This window comes from Balearica regulorum, chromosome 1 (genome assembly GCF_011004875.1).
Source record: "Balearica regulorum gibbericeps isolate bBalReg1 chromosome 1, bBalReg1.pri, whole genome shotgun sequence".
In the NCBI taxonomy this organism is placed as follows: Eukaryota; Metazoa; Chordata; class Aves; order Gruiformes; family Gruidae; genus Balearica; species Balearica regulorum.
The window spans coordinates 358555-381533 of record NC_046184.1 but is presented as its reverse complement, the minus strand read 5'-3'; the positions used below and the strand labels follow the sequence as shown (position 1 = coordinate 381533).

Below are 22979 nucleotides of genomic sequence, written 5' to 3'. Positions count from 1 at the left end.
CCCTCCAGGTGCCTTCACACCTTGGGTGCTCCTCACCTGCTTTCACACCTTCTCTCAAACCATCATCTTGCCGCTGCCTTTCTTTCATACGTGTCGCCATTGCCCTCTAAAACACAAACATTGCTAGTCGCTGTCTCCTGCATCGGCCACAGCAACAGGCTCTGCAACACACTCAAGGCAGAGGCAGGGTATGCTAATTTCCATACAAAATGAGGTTGCACGATATCGTATGTGCAGCAGCTCCCGTGGAAGGGTGATCTCTACCACCACCCAACATGCACCTCCTCTACTCCGGGTCTCTGCCAAGGCTCCATTCCAGCCAGTCTCTGCCACCAACTGCAAATTGCAAAGAGACAAAAGGCAACATGGAAGACTCCAGCCGGCTCACCACGCTTGCCATCCCCGGGTAGCAGAAGGCACCTGGGACCCCCTCCCAGCTGCCCGCCTCCTGCCTGGCTAACCAAGGCTTTTGGGACGGTGCCATGGGCCGGTCTGGCCCAACTCCGGTGCTCAACAACGCGGCCCCACTGCCTGCACCCTGTCCAGCTGCCAGCACCCCCAGCCATGGCAAAGCTCTCTGCTGCAGTAAGGTAGCCGTGTCACCCCAGAAGACCTCGAGCACATCAGTCAAGGGACGGGAAGCCACAGCTCCTAGAGCAAAGCAGTCCTTATCGGTACCCTGATGCAACACAGTAGTCCCCGCCCTGATGTTACCATCATGATTTTGGGAGCCCACACATCGCTTGCGGCCAGCCCATGCTACCACGTGAGCCCTCCTGGGCCATCAATCGCTGTGGACCAGCACCCAACAGTAACCTGCACTTGCACCCACTCCTTAGGCAGAGCTTTCAGGTCCTCTGCAACAGTAATCAGAGCTCACGTTCCCTCTCGCGTAAAGGCTGAGGGACAATAGCTTCACCAATCAAGAAAATTTCACCATGTCTGGGGTGAACTACGAGAGCTGGGTTGCTGTGCACAGCAGTGCTACACATCAGTTTGACATAGGAAGTGAAGCAGAATGCCATATTCAATTGAAAGTACATAGGAAATTTAGATAAGCAGATTATAAATATACAAACTGGAATTTAACTGAGGGGAAGACATCGCTTATCAGTAGCGGCAATTCTTCACATAGATTGTCACCATAGTATCTACTCTTTGTCTTTGACTAAGCCTTCAGATTTTCTCGCTGATAAAACCCTCCTGCAGCAGTGACTGCCAATGCTGTTTCCTCACCCAAACACCATGGACTACAACTATACAAATGACTTCAGCCCCAGCCATCCTTCTGGCCTTTCCCCTCCACAAGATCCCCACACAAAACTGGGGAAGCTGGCGTATAGACCGGGCCGGCACCTAAATGGCAAAGCTGGAATTGCCACAGGTACCAGCAAGTTATCTGCCAGCGCAACTGATATCATCTGAATTCTGCCTGCACCCTAGCAGACAAATTAGCCAGCAGCAAAATAACTGGATTTAAGGATGTCACAAAACATTACTTCGCTGAACTGCCTTAGCCGAAAAGCATGTCAGACCTTACTCTCTGTGGGGACGGTGAATGAACAAACATACTGAGCTCCGTTTGCTGCAGTCCCGTGTATGTGGTTTTGCAGGATGTAAGGTTATTCATTTCAGGGAAAAAAAGGGAAACTAGAACTGCACCCTTAAGAAATGTGAAAGAAACAACACAATTTAATATATTCCAATAATAAAAAATCTGCTGGAGTACATTAGCCAACTGGAAGGGAGATCCGATTGAATTTTAGAACTGGTTCTTGAATATGTGAATCTGATTAGGAGGAAGAGCTGATGGAAAGAGTGGGATGTGCCTGGTAGTCAGCGTGCAAGAGGATCTCTAGAGCATGTAAATACCTTAAATGAAACTCTAGGAGAGACAAAGAGGACTTGTGGAGTTTCCATTTCATTTTCCTCCTTGTGAAGTAGTCCAAAACAACCCGCAGATGACCATAAGCTGCTGAAGGGATGTTTCACCTAGAAGAGGGACTGAGCTGAGCCATGGCTGGGGAAATACTGGAGCAGCACAAGAGCAGACTCAGGCCACAGGGATGGAAGAATCCACGGCATCCAGAGGACACAAGGAGCTGTTTCCACAGAGCTCCAGCAGTCCCCTCACCGAGCTGGAGGCAGTTTGGAGGCAACGCCGGTGCAGCGGCTGAGGGCAAGGCCACAGCAGCGTTTATAGAGACGGTCTTCTGCTCAGTCATTGAACGTGCAATTCTCAGGCCCTCGATACAATCTGAGCAACTTTGTGCAAGAACTCTGCAGGACAAACTAACTTCTCAATTGCCACTATGACCACAGGCTGCAAGCTATGAGGCATGCAGGACCTGACCAGCAAAGGTAACTGCCCCTCTCTGTGAGTCTCCAAGCTTGCATGGAGGGATGTGCCCTCAGAGCTCTTCTGCTTCAGGACACCTGCAGCCTGTTAGAAGTGGGTTAGGAAAGGGCTGTCCAACACTGATCCAACCTCTGCCCCTGGCAGGCATCAGCTGCTGGAGAAACGACCTGGTGGGAGCCAGAACGGGCAGGCTGGGTGGCACAGCACCGTACTGACACTCACCAAGGCCACCTTCCATTTCCACTCGCCCAAAGACCCCTGAGACTGGCAGTCTCAGGGGCCGGATCTCAGCCAGCCTCAGGTGATTCATTCCCACTGAGACATGTCGGTCAAAGCCAGCGTGACAGAAGTGGCTGAGTGCCCCAGGAACGAGCCTGGACAGCCTCTTCAGAGTTATCCTTCCTCTTTGAGGCATCCTCAAACTGACACAACTGAGAGAAGAGAGAGAAAACTTCAGGGATGTGGTTTGAGAAGTTCCACTCAACCGAAGTCGCAGACATAGCCCCAACGAAGCAAGCAGCAGCTCTGCCAGCACATCCAAAGTATTGATGGGCGCATTGCCCCAGGCAGGGTTCCCACACGCAGAAACTCTACAGCAACACTGGAGCGAAGCTGTGTCAGCTCTAATACCAAGGGAGATAAGGCCTGAGGTTGGAAATCATACCTAACCGAAACAGATCTTACCAATGACACATCTAATGCAATCAGACATGCATGCTGCTTGCAACTTCTGGCAGATGCTGAAAGCCAAAAGCTTTCACCGACAGTTTCAACATCTAGGGTGGGAACTGAAACACGCTCTACAAACTTGAGGTCAATGAAATACAACACAACAACAGTAACAGTCTCACTCTAAGCTAATTAACCAATAAAACATACTCCACAGGACCAAGTTGATGGTCCATTAGCATTACAAGATCCTGTCAAGGAAATGACACGTGCCTGGCCATTTTGGGTAGTCCATTCCCCTTGTCCCTTCCAGCATCCAGTGTCATCACACTGGGGACATTAGCAGGAATGACCCTTCCCAGTCCCGTTACAATCTGTGCAAAGACCTGCTCTTCAGGAATTCATCTAATCTCTTTCTGAACCTGCCACTACTGTCCACCTCCATGGCCTCCCACGGCAGCAAGCTCCAGACGACCACTGCCTGCTGCATAAAGAAGTCCTGGTTTTGTCTGGTTTTACCTGATCTGCCACTAGTCTCATTGAGAGTCCTCTCCTTCTAATGCTGCAGGATTTGGTGAACAGCAGCTTTGTCTGCACTGTATCCACTGCCACGGGGAGTTCTGTAAGCCTTGGCCATGTGTCTTCTGGAGCCTTCTCTTCTCCAAACTAGAGAGTCACAGAATCATAGAATCATTTAGGTTGGAAAAGACCTTTAAGATTGAGTCCAACCATTAACGTAGCACTGCCAAGCCCATCACTAAACCATGTCCCTAAGCACTACATCTACATGTCTTTTAAATACCTCCAGGGATGGTGACTCAACCACTTCCCTGGGCAGCCTGTTCCAGTGCTTGATAGTCCCAGCCTTCTCAGGGCAGTCCCTGCCTTCATAGGGCAGTTGCTCTGGCCCTACTCTAGTTCCACCGCTTCCTCCTTGAGATGCCGAATCAGACCTGCACACAGCACTGAATGCGTGCACGTGCAGGAGCAGCAAAACCCCAGATGTCATTGCCCACCTCACTTTCCACCTCCTCCCTGATATGTTTTGTTGGCTTTTTTGGCTGCTGTTGTGCACAGAGCCCATGATTTTGAGAGCTGTCTGTATCAGCAAGACTCTTCTGGAGCTGTACCCACCAGGTTCATGTTCAGCATCACGCAGCATGTTCAGGTGGCTCTTCCCTAGAAGCATGCCTTGTAAGGGAACAGCAAAGCAATGCCGGGCTTTTGCCTGGATCATATTCAGGAAGGTTTTGCTATGAATGCTGTGAATAATGACGGATCCTTTTTCTGAACTGTGCAGCCAGAGGAATCTTTTCCCCAGTCCTGAGCTTGCAGAGCTCAGAGGATCTTATGGTGAGCCAGGCATCAAGTCTGATGTGCCATCAGTTTAACCTACAGCTTTCTTTCTCGTTAAGGAGTTCAGAGCCATCTTCATTCTCAGCACAAGACTCAGGTGATCCTTCTGTAAATAAAACCATTTCACAGCTCACTCAGTTGTTCAAAGACAGAAGCACAGGCTCCCAGTGCCCACCAGCTTTCCAGTCCTTCAAATCCTGGTAGTGACCAGTATCAGCTTCTTCCAGGAAAAACATCAGGTGGATTGTCCACGAGGGAAGTTTCATCTAACTTCACGTAGACAGAAGTTGGTCTGTGCCTAAAGAGGGCATTTTAAATCCTTTCCTAAATCAATGGATATACTCACCTGCAGCTTCCTTCTTCCTTCTTGATGACTCCAGTCTGAGACCCTGAGTGACTTAGTGCATCCACGTGCATAATTCTCTGCTGGGAGGGGAGTTTAGGTCTCTTTCTCTCAATAGAGGCAACAAGTTGGGAGCGGGTGGGTTCAGAAATAAGACACTAAAATCCTGGGAAGACTCCTGTGTGAGAAGGCAGTGAAAAGGCAAGGATTGTGAAACTGCAGCAGTTGGAAAACCTTGCAAAGGAAATTAAAGCAAATGGGGAAAAGCTCTTCTGACACTCAGAAAAAAAAGAACACAGACAAAAGAAGTGAGGTGCTATGTGGTGAGAGTGGTATAAAGATCGTCTAAAAATTAGATTAATGCTTTGCCCTTGTTTTTGATATGAATGCAATGCAAAAGTTGACTGGCTAAAGGAGATGAGACTATGGAAATCAACACATAGGAAGAACAGGCAAGCCCCAGAGTTTGTTGTGTTCAGCGAGGACCCTGGATGATCGTCACCTCAGATTTCTAAAGGAGCTAGCACATGACAGCAGTGGACCAGTAGCATGGATTTTAATGAAGTTATCAAGTCAGGGAAGGATACTATATTGCTTAGAGAGTGGTAAGTACAACTGTGTGTATTCTAGGGAGAGGAAAACTGATATGGGCAACAACCTATTTCAATAACCCCCGCAGCACTACAGCAGCCAGAGTGGGACCCAAAAATGTTCACAGGCACAAACGACACAAAAACCATTTTCGCAACAGGTACAAGGGGCACTGTTACAATTATGGGAACCTCAAACAGAGTCTGAGAAAGTGATGGCTTGTGATAAGGAGGGCAGACACCACTGCATCTGCTGGTTGTTAGGAAAGACTTTGCACAGAAAACTGGCACGGTCCTGGGGATTCCAGACTGAAGACAAGCCCTTTTGCTCCAGTGACCCTGGAATTAAAGGAGGTTTGAAAGACCATGCAGAAGAAGGCATGGAGGAGGACAGAAGAGTCACACATTAGGCAAAAATGTCTGATCAGACTTCTGGGTAAACCTCAGCTCAAAAGGCAACGTTGTCCACGCCACCTGAACTCACTGCTCATCGGCTGGGGCAGGGAACAGCCAAAGCGCTCCTCACCATCATGACCTCAGGTTTCTGCTACCACTTGCAAGCCAAACACTCAGCTCCACACTGGGTTTGTGCACAGCGCTCGCTCTCACCATCGTGCAGAGCACTCGCGTACAAACAACAGCGGGTCCTAAATGGGCACTCCTCAAAGGAGAACGCAAGTTAAAGGTGACAGCTTTTACAAAACCTGTCCTGGCACCTGTAAAGGCAGCGGAAGATGAGGCAGCATGTCCGCACCTTGGGCCACACGCCCCGCAGCCATCTCTCCCAGTCCAGCACTGGGGATCTCAAGGTGAGCTCCATCATGGAGGGAAAAATGTGCCGAACCGCACGCATCCGCCGATCGCCTGCGTCACAACTGCGCCGGTGCCTTGCCAGGGCTGGCTCCATGGTGTGCCCTAGGAAAAGCAGCGTGCACCTTGACCGAGGGGCACCCAAGCTCCCGAGGTGGCCTCTCCGGTGCTCATCAAACCATCTCTGCCCAGCTGCTCATCTGGCATCCTCCTCACATCGACACGGACAGCTGTGCTATGAGAAATGTGAGCGAAGTGCTGCAGGAAAGGGCTCCCCACCCTGCTCTAAGGCAGATATTTATATGGGCTGTGAATTTTAGGGTCTATTTCAGACTCCTGAGCAAGAAGTGTCACCGCCAGCTCAAGTGCTTAGTGCGGTCAAAGGCATGAGTGTACATCATCATCTCATGGCACACCCGGGAGACAAGGACCTGTGCTCAGCTTTCTAACTGCAAGCTCTATTAGGCGTCCGTGTAGTTTTGTTGGGGCAAGGATCAGTAAGTGACTGCAGGAGAGGGGAGTGAAGCCAAGGTAAATCTCTCTGTAGAGATATGACCTCGACCACAACAGCATTTATGGGAACCTGATTTAGTGGACTGCCATTTATAAATAAATATATAACTACAAAACCTGATTTTTCTAATCCCTACTACTATGCAAAATTGGAATTCATTTCCTCTGAAGCACTGTCACCTATTTGCTTCACTGCTAACACCCATGTGAAATACTAGCTTTCTGTCATGCAGGGGTTTTTTTTAAAGCATCATGTCTACTCAAAGAATATATTGCAACCATTTTTCCTTCACCTTGCCTCATTTGAAAAATTCTGGTCCATTTTAAATGAAACTGAGCCAGAAGCAATGAAAAACCTGGGAAATTTCAGATTGGAAGATATTTGAACAGAAAGATTAAAACCAGCTAAAAAAAATCTTCACTACAAGCAGTCTAGCTCAGTAAATGCCACTGGCAAGACTTCTACCCACCGTAAAGTAATAGCTCCATAAATGGGAAACACCACCACTTTACAACAGCTGAGATATTGCTACCCAGTGTCAGCAATGCTGAATTCCAGGCAATATTAGCAATTTCATGCCAAGTCATAAAGCATGGTCTTATTTGGGGTGCAGATACCATAGCTAGGGAGTCTTATAAAAATGTGTAATAAATACTGCATCATTGAAATGGCAATGATGATACGTTCATTGCTTCAGCAGAGGGTCACTCCACATGGCTCACACCAGAAAGCTCCGGGGGTCCTGAGTGCCTTTGGCGGTCTTACAGGGAGACTTCTGCACGCTGGTTATGCACCACATAAACATTAAACCAAGACATAATATTCTTAAAATATCAGATATTTTGGGCTGAAGCCCAGCCTCATAACCAGGGCACCTCTTCATGATCCTTGGGTGCCCTGTCCCTCCCGTGAGCCCACCTGGCTGAATTTCCCATGGAGGCAGCAGCGATGCCCCAGAGGTGTATTGCTGCACAACTCCAGCGCTCGTGCCCAGCCCTTGTTGGGATGGAAAGCAGGTGGCTGCACCTGCCCTGGAGTGGCAGGCACTCTGGGGAAGCTGCAGCCTTATGTCCTGGAGGTGTAGCCTAGTGACCCTCCCAAAAAAAGAAAGACAGGGAACTACTGGGGAGAGTCCAGCCGAGGGCTGCGAGGATGAGGAGGGGACTGGAGCATCTCTCGTATGAGGAAAGGCTGAGAGACCTGGGGCTGCTTAGTCTGGAGAAGAGAAGGCTGAGAGGGGATCTCATCAACACTTATCAATATCTAAAGGGTGGGGGTCAGCAGGATGGGGCCAGACTCTTCTCAGTGGTGCCCAGCGACAGGACAAGGGGCAACGGGCACAAACTGGAACACGGGAAGTTCCACCTCAACATGAGGAAAAACTTCTTCCCTCTGCGGGTGACCGAGCCCTGGGACAGGCTGCCCAGAGAGGTTGTGGAGTCTCCTTCTCTGGAGAGATTCCAATCCCGCCTGGACGCCATCCTGTGTGACCTGCTCTGGGTGATCCTGCTCTGGCAGGGGGTTGGATGAGATGATCTCCAGGGGTCCCTGCCAACCCTGACCAATCTGTGAATCTGTGAATAGCATGTCATCCAAGTGATAGCGCTGTCCAAACCAAGGCCAAACTCCTGCCAAACCAGAGCCTCTCTCTGGGCAGGCAGACAAGAATTGTAATGCCAAAATGAGACTACAAAGGATGAGGTGCTTAATCATTCTAGCCTTGCACTAGGGCACTTGTTTGGGAGAAGCAGGCAAAAAACGGGATTATGGACCGGCCTTCCAGATTTAATGTGTATTTCAAAGTTGGCCATCTTTAGATAAAATTAAAAGCTGTGCTGGAGCCCAAACTCCCACTGAATAGGGTGCCATGAGCACTGCTCCCTCCTCTCCTTCTGGCCTCGTGCCCACCTGCACAGTGTGCAGGGTGCAGGCTGCTCGCACCGGGGCATGCGGTGTCGGGGTTATCGCAGTCCCTCCCATGCTCAGGAAAACCCCTCGCACCGGCGTCTGCTTCCTGCTCCGAGACTTTGGTGATGCAGACAGTTGTGCTCAAGGTGAGCACCACTCCTGCAACATCAGATGAAGCAAAGCACCAATGGCATGCTGGCAAGCATGCAGACACTTTATGAACTTTGGTAGGCGCAGCTTAGCCGAGTTTAAGCACGCTGGACCCTTCTTTGCCTGCTGGAGTGTAAGTCACCTCTCCCACAGCTGGCCACGCTCTTACTGGACCAGAGCAGCGTTTGGTGGCAGACACCAGGGCTGGACGGCTCACACTGCCACACTGAGCTCTAGGACTCCGCGCTGAACCTGCTGAAAAGCTCTGAGGGGACGGGTGCTTTCCCAGAAAAGAACCAGTGCCTCGGGACTGCGGGGCAGCACTGCCAGCCCAGCCCCGCTGCTGGCACAGCCACAGAGCAAGGAACAACAACCCCTGCCATGCACCGTGCTATACAACTGAGCTAGTTCATGGCGAAACAAAAGTATAACCCTAGAAATGGCAAATAAAGTCCAGCCTGCACAATCACCAGTGGGAGGCAGGGTTAATTCAGAAGGCAGGAGGTATAAAAACCCATAGCAAGCCAGGAATAACCTGCCCCCACACAGGCAGTTTTCTATTCCCACACCACCTGACAGGAGCTGTAATACTCCTCCTGTGAGCAGCAGCCTCATGCCTTGGCCAGAAGCATCACTCTGCATCTCCCCCGGTCCCTGCACAGGGAGTTCCCCAGGTTTGTTGCTTGATAGGCAGCAATGACTTCCTTTACAGTTCAGCATTCCATTGCTCATTCTTTTTGCCGTGAGTCAGCCAATGCCAGTTTTAAAGAGTCTGTACAGGCAAAACTGAAATCATCTACCGATTCCCCACACTACAGCATCCTTGTGCCTTGCCAGGGCACCCAGCTCTGCAGCATCTCCGGAGCAGAGCATGCTCCCCGCTGAGGAGTGCAGTCAGTATTGACCAGCCGCCACTCTGCCTGCCTGCTCATCTATCATCTATAAATAAATGTGTACCTGCTCACATTTACAGAAACAGCAATGCTGTGAGAAATGCGAGCGAATCACTACAGGGAGGGCGTCATTACGAACAGGTGCCTCCACCCTGCTCAGAACAGACCACCAGTTTTATGGCTCCTCCAAACCAACCGTTACATTAAATCACATCCTCCTTGTTTGATCCCATTCTTTCCAACCTGTCTGCATAGAAGCAGCATCTCCAGGCACCCACTAATTCACAGCATTTGTCTCTGCCTTCACCCCGCACAGCTCTGTTCAACGCTCGCATTATTCAGACTAGATTGTGCCACTGATGGATACAAAGGCACCAGGATATCTTCGCTGCTACTCACTATGCTGTCTCTTACGTTGCCAAACTGCCTGTTTAATTTCTGGCAGTACCTGCACAGCAGGCAAAGCCTCCCCCGATGTGGCCGCAATGACATCTCGGCTCCTGCCCGGCACTCACATGGCACGTCAGGCACTGGTTACAGGTGGAGCACTGAGAAACAGTGCTGAAATGGCACAGTGATGGTGCGAAGGGTGGTGGGCAACACAGCAGGTAAATACAGACAGCAGGAGGCTGAAGATGAAGAAGGGCCGAGGGACACCACCTACAGCTCCTCAGGGACAGGGGCAAAGCACAGCGAGTCTGCCATCTCCTATAATTCAAAGACTGAAGTCAAGAGGATTAGCTGACTCCCCAATGTGAAGCCCTCAGAGATCACAGCTGGATGATGCTGGAGAGCAGAAAAAATTGTTTTACTAACATATTTGGGAAAAGCAGCTGGATGCACAGGGAACATGTAGATAGGCACAAATTGAGAGTCGTGACACATCATTATCCAGAAAATATATCGCTGGAACCAGCCCAGCACGCACTGGGGCACCACATCAGAGAAGACAACCATGACTGTCTACTGCAACGCAGTTTCCTTCCTGGCAAACCTTCCCTCAGGACAGCATCGCCCACCTGCTCAAACTGCTTCGTGTTGCTGTCTGCTGTCCAGGTCCCTGGTGAGGAGGTGTGGGCTGCTCGTGCCTGCAGAGCCTCTCATTGCTCATTCGCATGCCGGGCATTGCCTTTGCTCCCAGCCCGCTGCTCTGAGCCATGCGGCTGCTCGCATCCTGCCAGGAACGCACATCGACGCCAAAACTCACCCTGGGTCTTTTGAGGACATTCCCTCCCTGAACCTGCATGGGGACAGAGGAATGCCTAAGTGCACCCCATAGGCATGGGGAGAAGAGCAGGTGCCGTTCTGCTAACAGGGCACGCAAATGGCAAGTGAGGGATAAGAAACTCACACTGAGACCCTGCAGCTGAAGGCAGACACCCCTTAAAAAAGAAAAAAAAAGGTTAAAAAATTAAAAGAGGAAAAGAAGAGCCCCGAGCAGAAATATTCTGTGGTTTGAAAAGCTCGTCTGGGAGAGCAACATCACAGTGCTGGACTGGGAAAGATGCTGGTGGTCCTCCTGCACAGCCAGGACATCCGCAGGACTGACCTGCCCATGGGCTGGCACCGGCAACGCACGGCCACCTCGGCTCAGACCCTGCCGAGTACCCCTGCCGAGGGGGGTACTGGACACCCCGGGGAGGCCTGTGGGGGTAAGCTGGTCCTTGGAAAACATCCTCCTCACCAGCAAGCTGACACTCACACGTCAAGTGTAAATCACAAGCAGTAAATCTCAGCAAGCGCAGATCGCAATGAAGTACAATTGTGAGAAATGAAGCCACGGGAGTTGCATGGCGCAGCTGGGTGTGAAGGAAAACGCTTTCCTTCTGGTAGCTTTCAATGTCGCCTCAATTTCACTGATGATTCCCCTCCTCCGGACAAACCCGTTGCTGCTCCGCTGGCAGACCCCTCCTCGCAGCCCGCCTCGAGGCACGGCTCGTGTCCTCTGCTCAGCTGGGGTGACTGGGGCTGCACTCCAGCCAGGTACCAGTGTCCCACCGAGTGACAGAATAGCATCGTCATATTATTGACATTAATTTCCATCTCATTTTATACATTCGACGTTTTGTTCTGTATTTTAATGAATGAGTCCTCACAAAAAAGCAGAGCTTTTTCATGGCGACACTGACAAGGAAGCCTGTGGGACTGCAGTAATTTAAAATCCAGCAAAATGTAGAAGCTGTCTGAATTTCCTCCTTGCAGTATGCATCGCCTGTATTTATAAACAAACTCCATCGGCCTTTGAAGTCTCACAGTTTCCTCTAGTACAAAATCCACTAAGCCAGGGACCAGCAATGCGGAGATGTGGAGCGAGGGAGGCACGAAGACCAGCTCTGGAGGGTTTGCAGGGGCCCCATGGCTCCAGGCTGTCCTGAATTAGGATTCTGGAGGACACAGAGAGCTGCTGCCTGGTCGCAGGCTGCCTGCTGCCTGCCAGCCCCAGGGGCAGCAGCTCTGCCTCCCACCGAGCCCGTTGTGGGGCAGGAGTCAGGAGCCAACGCCTCCAGCTTGGGTAAAACTAGGGACTGGCACTCGCTCTGAAAGGCTGTCAGCCTGACTTAAACAACAGCGTGAGTTTTCACTATGTTGTTGTCATTGCAGCACTCATTTTTAATGTGGATAATTTCCTTTCTCTTAGATAAAGTTCACGGCATTGCTCTGCATCATACTCCTAAGTGCCTAGTTTCCATATTAACCTCACGCGAGGGGAAACCTAATGAAAGCTCTCAAAACACTCGAGCGTTAGCTCCAGTCAGCGGCCTGCTTTACCCTCTGTTTCCCCACTCCTGTCTCCTGTTTGGCCTTTGCTCTTCATCTCCATCATTCATCCTGCTGCTCCCAGCCCTGTGCTATCAAAAAGATCAAACCGCTGTACGGGACGGGGGAAAACCCCACTCTAATGTGTTATTTGTACATCACTGTAGCATTTCTAATGTAAAGTTTTAATGTTTTGGACTGGTGAAACTGAAATCCTCTGCTAACAAAATCCCATTACAGTTTAAGCCCTTCTCCCCTCATGTAGCCACCACCTGCTAAACACAAACACGTTGTGCAATCCTGCTGACGCTTGCCCACAGTACTCTGCTCAGGGGGACACGTTTGCTCTTCCCAAACCTCAATTTGCCCTGCCAGCTCGGCGGGGGGAAGAGGGCAGTAAAGGAATTCTCCTTTGGGACACTCCATCCTGCCAGTTGCTCTGGGACCTCACCTTGGCCGAAGATGTCCAATCCCACCGGCATCACAGAAACTCCTCCTTTGGAAGACAGCTTCACCTTGCTCTTGGCTGCTCATGCTGCCTTCCCCAAACCCAGACTCCCTTTACTCTCAGATACTCTCCTAGACCCGCTCCGTCACCTCATTGATGATCTCCTCTTCCAAAGGGCCTGCTTTGTGTAGCTCTGCCTGGATCATCCAGCCCTTCCCATATCACTCTTACAGATGTTGTTACTGCTTTTGATTTTTCAGGCCTTTCTGATGAATTTCTGTTATGTTTCTGAAGTCGGCAAGGTAAGTGTTTTCAGTGTCTCTCCTTCCTCAAGATCCTGAGCCCAGTAAAACTGTTGTCATTCAATACTCCATGTTTTCTGAAAGGCGGCTATTTCTGCAAAGCCGTGCATAGGCAGCGCAGCCTCTCCTCCGATGCTCTCCGGAGGCAGCGGTTCCCAGGGGGATTGCCAACGGACCTCCTGGCGTGGGACACGCGACCACAGGGCTCTTGCCGTTAAGCCCTTTGCCACCAACGAGCCGCCCCACCGTCGGGCTCTGGCAGCCCTCCCAGCATCACCAGGCTTTGGGGTTTGTCTCCACAGCGGCTCGGATCATGTCGCACATTCAAACTTCAGCTCCTCAGACTCTGCCAAACCTTCCCAAATACTGCTCCAGCCATCCCAGACCTAACCTCCTCTTCCACATGTCAGATCAGATTTAATGCTAGCCCATCGTGTCTCCTCTCTCTACCATCATGCCAAGACCTTCCTCCACTGCTGGGCACTCCGGTTCTCTTGGAACAAAACAGCTCTCCAGGAGGGTCCTGCAAACTCTGTTGCACTTCAGAAATCCTGCAGTATAGTTCTCAGACACAAAATTCAATGTTTTAACCAACAGAATACGTGAAAGCCTGTCAAAATGCTCTGCTATTTATTCGGGTGGTGAGTTATATTTATTGTAAGAGCTGTGTGCATCGCGCACTCTCTGAACTGCTGCAGATTTTTGTCTGTATTTGGTAAGAACGCCCTGGCCAAAAGCTGGGACTATTGTCATGAGGGGTGGCCTTTGGTCCTGGGCAGGGCAGGGATCTGCACCCCAGAAGAGAAGAGTGCTCTGCTGGGCATCTCCGCTCATCTGATCGAGTCCCATTTTAATTTTGCGCAACTAAAATAAATACTCCTGAAGCTTTGCTGGTATCCCAGATTGACAGCATATATTCTTAAGGGAACTTTGAGGCAAACAGAAAAAGCTATTACAGAGACAAACACTCCTGGCAGGGAAGTAATCTCACTTGAATATTGCTGAGATTCCCTTTTGGTTTATCAAAACTTAAAAAGCATTTGTCCTAGTTACTTCAGGCGAGTTTTGGCGTGCATGGAGGGGAGCAGCACGTCTCAGAGACATTTTGTGGCGTGGGTGGTCACCTGCGCGTTTAAGGTGAAACTGTCCTGAGAAGGCATTCTGCCACAGCAGGTTTCTCTCACCGGCGGCCCTTCTCCTGCAGCAGACGGACGGTGGAGGGGAGCCGGCTCCAGGGTGCATAAGGGGTCTGCAGCGCGGTCCTGCTGGGAGCAGTCATAGCGGCCGCCCTGCAAGGGCCGGTGAGCCGGGAGCCCGAGGCGAGGGCAGGGCACCAGCCCCAGGGACGGGGGCACAGTCCCGGGGGACAAAGATGACGGACGGGCAGGACAGTGACCCCGGGACTGCCAGGCAAGCCCTGGGCACGAGGTGGGTCCCAGCGCCCTCCAGGCACCGGCACCCCACGGCATAGCTCAGGACCAGCGACGAGGCCCTGAGCTCAGAGGCAGCTCCCTGGCCAAGGGGCTGTCCCCGACGAGGCTTCCTGCACCCTCTTGACTCAGCCCCATCCCTGAGCCCGACCCCGGCTGTGGCTGCGGCAGCTGGAGCCCTTGGTGAGGGGCCGACAAGGCCCTTCTACCAATAAGTTTTTGGAGCCAGCTTTTCTCCTTTAGACGGGAGGGCTGGACCAGATGACCTCCAGATGTCCCTTCCAACTTAAATTGCTCCGCAAGTCTGTAACTCCTCTGCAAACACCTCGGATTTCTTGCACAAGGTCTCCAGTCTGATGACTGAGGGCTCGGTCTCCTCACCACACGTTTCTCCACAAAGCACCGTCCATCTAATTGCTTACTGGTGGATTTATCTTGGACCATGGTGTCACACTAGCAGCAAGAGATCCCCTACCCATGCTCTCCACTATCCCCTAAAATAACACCTCATACCCGAAGCGCCGGGCACGGCGCTGGCGTTGCTGCGCTGCTCAGCGCTATCAGCTGCGCTGCAAACAGCGCGGAAGGACCGTAAGCAGCCTGGAGACCCCAGGCGCATCCGGAGAGGTGGGTGGCCTGTGCACCACCCACCTTCAGGTTCCCCCCCACCACCCCAGGGATTTATTTTTAAGAAGCTGCTGTAGGGAGACCGAGGTTACAGCTGAGATGCAGAGGGGACTCAAATCAACAGCGGGTGCCAAGCTGAAAACCGAGGCACGAAGGAGAGAATGAAACAAATTGTGGTAATTTCTTCTCAAATCCCTGATGCAGGTAGAACAAATCAAATGGATCTAACCCCTTCGAAAGCCAGGAAGGGAAAACAAATTGTCTAAGGCTTTTAATAAATAAATAAATAATCCACTGACTTAGTACTTAGGGCAAAGATCTCATTCACATTACTGAGGAATAAAAGGGCCTGGGAACAGTGAATCAGTTCATATTGTTAAAAGTAATAATATGAAAAAAGAGATTGGGACAAGGCATTTATTTTATTAAACCCCCCAAGGAGAGGTCAAGAATATTAGAAATAGAGTCCCCAGGTTCCAGCTGATGCAATAACTGCAGTTTTAGCAATTTCAGAAGAAGGATGTTTGTTCAATGTGGCAAAGTGCCAAGAATCTTCAGGGGAGGTGCCAGAGAAGGATGCTGTCTGTATTTACTTGCCGCTGAAGAGCACTGAGCTCAGTGCAGTTTTTATGGAGAGTATCTGTCTGAACAGGACTCCACCAGCCAGCCACGCACCAGCAACTCACATCGTTGCCTCTTGCGGAGCTGCTCAGGGACAGGACCAAAGGAGAAGGTATTTCAGGGAGTGGGGGGATAATCCCTGGTCTCCTCGGCACGTGTCCTGCTCTTTAGGCACATGCCGGGGGCAGGCATCAGACAAGATACCGGGCTTGGCAGACATCCATTCTGATCCAGCGCAGTGTCTTATGCTATGCCCCTCCGATGCTAGATTATGGGACTTAGGGATAATAAGAGATTGCATTTATCCAGCGATCTACTGGGGAAGGATCAGGACACTGTCCAGCAAGCTCTTGGACTATATTCATGACAATTTATTTTTATAGAGAATGTGCAGAAAACAGCCTTAGAAGCTCTTTTAGCACTTTGATTCCAAGTGGCTGAAAATGCGAAGGCAGAGGTAATGCTGGCAGGACTGATCATGAAATTGTAAGTGTTCGGCACTTCTTAGGAAGAAAGCAAAAAAGACCAGCAAAATATGAGCGATGCATTTTGAGGCCACCCTCCATACGTTCCTGAACACAGGAGGCAAGGTTTCATGAAAGGACAGCCCAGGGTGGGACAGATGTCCTCCAAAGGTCCCTTTTAACCCAAACAATTACATGATCCCATGATGGGGAAGGCAAAGGAAAACAGACTTCAGACCTACCCCAACACAGAGGACGCATAAGCAGTGAAGTAAGAAACCAGGTAAATCGTAAGACAATCATTGACTTCACACTACATGAACTAGAAAACAGGAGCGATTCCTATGGACAGATGTAAAGGAAAAACACAAGCTAAGAGAAGCAAACATCCGGACAGCACAAGCATGAGAGAAATGCCACCATGGAGAGAAGCAGGTTTTCATTCTGTAAATACACTGACAGCAAGAAGAAGATCCCAGGAACTGCTGGGAATCATGGTGCTCTTTTGGCTAACTGCAGAGAGGGAAAGCTTTCGATGGATGAAACCAAGATGACCAATGTGCTTAATACTTGTTTGTCTTTAAATCAGAGATCAACTGTGAGACTTCAGAGGAAGAGAGTTAAAATCCTACCTGGAAACCAGAAGCAGGAATTAATTAAGAATATTTTGATTTGCCTGACTACACATCTGGGAGGAAGTTTAAGAACAGATTGAAGCAATCTAAGAACACCTAAGGTCATCTTTGAAGGCTCATGTTATATAGGGTATGTCCAAAAGAGTGGAAAATGGCAAATGCCCAAAAAGGTGGAAAAAGAAAAGCTAAAGAAATACCGTCACTTCACATCTTGGAAAACAACATCGGAACAAATGCCTAGAAGGAAGCAATGCAGTAACAGTCAGAAGGGATTTGTCAAGGACAGATGGCGAGAGGAGCTGGCTGCCGAGCAGCCATCGCGCACCTCGGCCTTCGGTGGGCTCCTCCCAGCCCCGCAGCTGCCCTGAGACCAACCGACCGCAGGGTGGGAGGACCCTCCGATGACTCCCCGTCCAAGGGTGGAGGTACCCCGGGGCTGACCTGGTCAGTGCCTCCTTTAGCAAAATGAACGATGGACTGGAGAAGATCCTTGCCAAATCTACAGGCAGCACAAAGGGGCTGCAAAATACTCCAAAGAACTGGATTAGGGTTTAGATGGATCCTGATAAACTGAAGGCACTAAATCTACACACAAGGATTCAGATAGGGAAACACTGGTTATGTAGTGGGTTTTGAGGGGGGGGAAAAACGTGGAAGCTATCACACGCTGAGTGTGAGTCACACATCACACCATTTCATAAAACGCAATATGATGAGCTATCAAAACTACAGCCTGAAAAACATGCAACACAATTCTGCTGCCGCTCTCCTCTGCTGCTGTGTGCCTGCTCCAGGCACCGCACTGCCGGGAGGGAGTGGGACAGTGGGAGCCTGGACAGGAACCACGGCAGGAGCTCAGAGAAAACAGACCTTTGGGAAGGGCAAGGCAGCGGGGGCTAACAGCCAACACAAGAGACAACAAGGAGGAAAACATAGCAAGCAGTCTTCAGCGTGCACAAGACTGCTGCGAGGGGGAAGTGAGCAAGCTCCTCACCGTACCTATGCAGAGTAAACATGGCATAAGAAAACTAGAGGAAGAAATATTCAGATCAGACACTAGAAAACTTCCTAGTGGTGAGGACAGAGGGAGGCAGGAGCGAGGAGAACACCAGGGCACGCCTGTCACCGGGGTTTCCCAAGAACAGCAGGATGAGCACAGTCGGTGTTCTGTGGATTAGACCCTTCCCACTGGTCCTCCCTGGGTGCCTGATGATCCACAACATGACTGGGGGGTTTGGAGCCAACTGCATCAGCAACAGCCTCCCCCAGGGCTTGCTCCTGGGAGCGGGCTATTAGCACAAAGGCAGCCGACCACCAAAAGGCATTTGCGGACATGCCACGTGGGGCTCACCCAAGCCTTGCTGGGGTGGATTAACCTCTGGCACCACCTGGGTCCTTTGCTCCAGGCTCCTTGCAGCCCTGCCCGTCCCACTTGGGAGAGGCTCCTGGCCACTGTCCATCCCTTGCTGCAGGGATGGTCCACCCCGGGCTCGCACCCACCACCCCTGCTCCAAGGTCACAGCTGGGCTGCCATGCTCAGCATCCCCGGCCGGGACCTCTGCTCAGCCTCCGTGGAGGTCAGAGAGCCGCAGTCCACGGGAGGACTCAGCCACCAGAACCACTGCCACGGCTGAAGTCGTGAGAGCAACGTGGACAAATAACTGCTGCTGCTGTTAGCATGACTGAACACCAGCACCAAGGCTACTGCCGGGCAGCTCACAGGCGCGTGAGGGGCTTTTGTGCATCATTTCTGGATAAAAGGAAACGCTAACACTAAGCTAGTTTTCATTTAAATTCTCTTTGCCATCCTGAATATATTTGCAAAACAACCTGAATTTTGCTGGGAGTTTTCGCCTTCAAAATAAAAAATTTTGGGGCAACATTGCAGACACTAAATTTTCTTGATATTTACTCTAATAAAAATCTGACCCAGAATCAATTTTTCTGCAAGACTTTTCAAGGAAGATGTGAGAGGACTCCATGTGTTTATGGATGCCTTGTCACTTACTACAAAGCAAAGGCTTTCTTGTGTAAAAATAAAACATCCCTGGGAACTGAGTACTCAGATGAGATAGGGATCACTGCACTGCTCTTCCCCATCCCCGGAGTAAATAAAAGCTCTGTCAAACCAACGCAGACACGCTGGGAACCGACTGGAGAGTGATAAGGCCAAACAACAAGTGGAAGAAATACTGGGTCAAAGAAAATACCACTATTAATTAGCTGCTCTAAGCACCTGTTAGCACACAGCTTCATGCTGAACCTCAATGGTGCGTGCATACATCTGTATAATTTAAAAGAATATCAGCCTGTGCGACTTGGCGAGCAGCACCCACCCAGCACCCCCGGCCATCATGGGGTGGCGGTGACGTGGGGCAGCTGCGGGAAGGGCCGGCAGTGCTGACAGCCTCCCCAGCATCACCGGCAGCTCCTGCGGCCGGGGGGACAGGCAGGAGACCCCCTGGCTCCTCTCTGCTCAACCCTCACACGAGGGCTCCTCCGGGGCTTTGTGGCCCTACGCAGTGCTGCTCTCCAAGGGGCAATGCGTGGGGATGGCCAGCCCTACACAGGAACGTCCCTTTTGCTGCCCTGCTCACAGCCCGGGGCTGCCGACCCCCCGTGATGTGAGGGGACATGGGAGAGCGGCTCCCAGCTCAAACCCTGCTGCCTGAGCAACAGCCTTTGCTTTTCCTCCCCTCTGACTTACCGCCTCTGTTTGTCTCACGTCACTAAGACCACCTCTGGACAATCCTGACAGCTCTGAACTTGCCAGCATGTACCAGCCACTGAACACGTAGGCTGCATGCATGTGACTGTCACTTGCCCCAAACTCAGTGTAATTAATTTCATAATCCTCCTATCCCTGCAAAAATATACAAGTACTTGAAAATAACGCAGTAAAATGCACTTTTATATCTACTTTATAAAATGCATATGACTAGGAATAATTAAGCCACCTCCAGCAATCCTTTAAAAGTTTGCACAAGCAGGAGACAGAAGAAAATGGGGCAGACACTCACTCTACCAGTGCTTAGCTGTAGGATGAAGAGGCAGCTGCCTTCCTCTGCCCTTTCTGGGTACTCGCTGAGCTGCAATGGAGGGCACGGCGAGCAGCCTTCCCACTGGCTTCAGCACAGAGCCGGTCAACCCAGGCGCAAAGGCTTAACAGGTATTTTGGAGGTCTGTGCACCCAGTCAGAGAACAGCCCAAGCCTGCAGCAGCATCCCACCCTCCTGCACTCGGCAGGGAGCTAACGGGCCAGCAGACGAGGTGGCAGCTACCTGGGACGGAGCCAGTGGCACAGCACACCAGCTGCTGACGCCCGGCTCTTGCAGCGGCACTAGATATCCACTTTTGCAAGCGCTCCTCGCTCCGCTGCCCACAGCAGACCCCAGACCCCGCAGCACCTCCGTGCCCAGCTGTGCTCCCGCCCTCCCCTCGCCAGGAACTGCCTGGCTGGGTAAGGCTCGACCTCCCCAGCTGCCCTCCTCCTGCGTTGCCATCAGGTGCTCCAGGTAATTTTGAGAACACTTCCAAAATCTTACTAGTTATAAAAGCCCACGTTTTTTTTTTTTTACCCACACCAACCTCCTAATGCCTTTATAATCATTCTGTGCTTCTGGCTCCAGCAAGATCCCGAGGCAGTGAATTCCTGAGCTAACTGCAGGGTGGAGAAAAACCACTGTTTCGTACTGGTTTTGAGTGTGCTTGCCATTAATTTCATTGCACGCTCCTTTCTCCTTGTGCTGTGAAACAGGCAGAGGTTTCCTATATCCCTCTGATAAGCCACTCAGTATTTTCAATATTTTTAACATATTTCCTCCTATTCATCTCGTTTCTAAGGTAACAATCCTGCTCTTCTAAATCTCTCTTCAAAGCCGAGATTTTTTTTTTCTCATTCCCAATCATTTTCACTGCATCTCCCAAACCCTTTAACTCACACTGTTCTTGCTGACTGGTAGAGCCCAGCCAGGTATGCAGCACTCAGAGGTGCCATCATTGATTCTGACCAAGGCATTAGACTGTTTTCCATATTATCATCCACCACGCTGTTAGGTCATCTAATATCACTGCATTTCGTACTGGAGTTGCACACAGAGCAGAGGCCTCCATTGGGCTGTTCAGAAAACATCCTGCAACTTTTCTTGAGTTAAGAATCCTTGCAGGTACTTGAGTAGTTCAATTTTTTCCCCATTGGTAGCAATTTTACATTTATTTTCATTATTTTTTATTCACTGACATGTTTCTTTTTCCCCAAATTCCTTAGATGGCCTCAAAGGGCCTCAGAGCTGTTTCTGCGCTGGAGTTAATGTGAATAGCTGCCATCTGCAGACCGGTCCTTCAACACTCAAATCCATTTCCTGGTCATTAGTGAACGCAGCTGTAACCCAGACCCCATACCCACTCTTTAAAGTCCTGCTCTGGCCTCACAGTACCAGAGTTTCCTGTTGGCCCTTTCTGAGTGGAGGCCGCTTTACATCAGCCAGGGTCGCTCTCGTCTCTACCACCAGAGGACTTCTGAAGCACAGCCTGGCCCCAGGCGTCACCAAAGGGACCCTCAGCCACGAAGGCTCCCACAGCTCCCCTGCTGTCTGAGGGAAGCTGCACGTCTGAGGGAAGTTAGCGTGACATGCATCCCATGTCTGAGGGAAGCAGCAGCCATCCTCCTGATCAGAACGGGTGCCCGTACCTGGCTTCCAGCCGAAGGCAAGAGCTGGCAGTGGAGAGCAGTGTCAGAGCCGACGTTCACATTGCACGTGGCCAGTGAGTGACGGGGAGCAGTGGGAGAACATGAGGTCCAAGTTGCTCCCATGCCTACAGGCCATGGAAACCACGCAAAACACAAGGAAGGCCTCCCCATGTTGCCAGTGGGTCGGGCGAGGGTGTCCATCAGCCGCTCCCGGGGCCCGGTAGGTTCAGCAGAGGAACGCCACCACCCGTGCCCATAGACAGAACGCCGATAACCGCAATAACCACTGGTCGGTTGGGACGCATTAGGTGTTGGCTTATCTGCAATGTGCAACCTCGAAGTATTAGTTTTCAAGATGCATTCATTGTCATAGCAACAACGAGTGCAACGCGGCATTGATGCACTTACCATATTTCTGAGACGCAAGATTAGACCGAGGGCTGGGGAGAAGATGGAGGAAAAAAACCCCTCAGCACTTTCTCTGGGCCCCAGCCAGCCCCGCACGGCACATGGACAGGGAGACGCAGGGCTGCATCGGGCTCCACCGGCCTTTCTGCTGCCCACCCTCTGCCCAGGGTCCCGCGGGTGCCCGGCACCATGCAGGCGCAAGGGGCTCTTGTGGGTGCCGAGGCAGGCACCGGCCGTGGCGCAGGGCAGCCTCACTCCGCCTCCCCCCGGCCCCTCACCTGGCCTTGCCGCGGCTGCTCCTCCGGAGCGTGGGCAGGTCAGCCTCCTTCTCCTCCTGCACCCGCTGCAGGGACGGGGAGCGACTGTGGGCGCTGCGGGCGCTGCTGGAGCTCGCCAGGCTGCCGTCCCCCGCCCCGGCCCCCACCGCCTCCTGCATCTGTGCCAGCAGCTGTGGGGGCAGGCTGCGGAGCGAGGGCACCGGCGAGTAGGATGCTCGGCTCTCCACCTTCAGGTTGTTGTCGCTGGCCGAGCGCTGCAGCATGCGCGGGGAGGCGAGGCCGCCGGCACCGAGAATCCGTCTCCGCTTCGTGTAGCTGGGAGTTTCTCTGAAAGGCACTGCAAAAGAGCCGGGGAAAGTGGCGTTAGCTACCGGGTGCACAGCATAAAGTCGGCGTCGGCCAGCCACGGTCAAGCTGGAAGATGGCAGCAGAGCTGGAGGGCTGAGAAAGCGCGTGGAACTGGGCCAGGAGGGCGGGAACGGCCAAGGCAGAGGGGGACACAGCTCCGTCTGCTCCCAGCTTCTCTCCCTGCACCACCCTGGGGGAAACCACCCCAGGAGCACGTGGGGCAGGTGAGCCCGACCGCAGCGCACCAGCGTGGGGAGGATTTGGAGGTGGCATCTTGGGAAGCACCAAGGAGTGCTGCCGGAGGGGAGAGGCAGTGCCAGCAAGGACACACAGAAAGAGTGTGCGGGGCCACCAGCGGGACCCCCGCCAGCCCATCTCC

The 22979-nt window shown here is 51.7% G+C and overlaps 1 protein-coding gene across 3 annotated transcripts in view; it reads right to left on the bottom strand.

Annotated features, from left to right (window-relative positions):
• SHANK3 (SH3 and multiple ankyrin repeat domains 3) overlaps nt 1-22979 on the bottom strand; it is a 382463-nt gene that overhangs the window by 219608 nt on the left and 139876 nt on the right. For all 3 annotated transcript variants that reach the window (XM_075742957.1, XM_075742888.1, XM_075742921.1), the window contains exon 12: nt 22253-22589. In XM_075742957.1, the coding sequence (XP_075599072.1) occupies nt 22253-22589 (337 nt within the window). The remainder of the gene's footprint in view (nt 1-22252; nt 22590-22979) is intronic.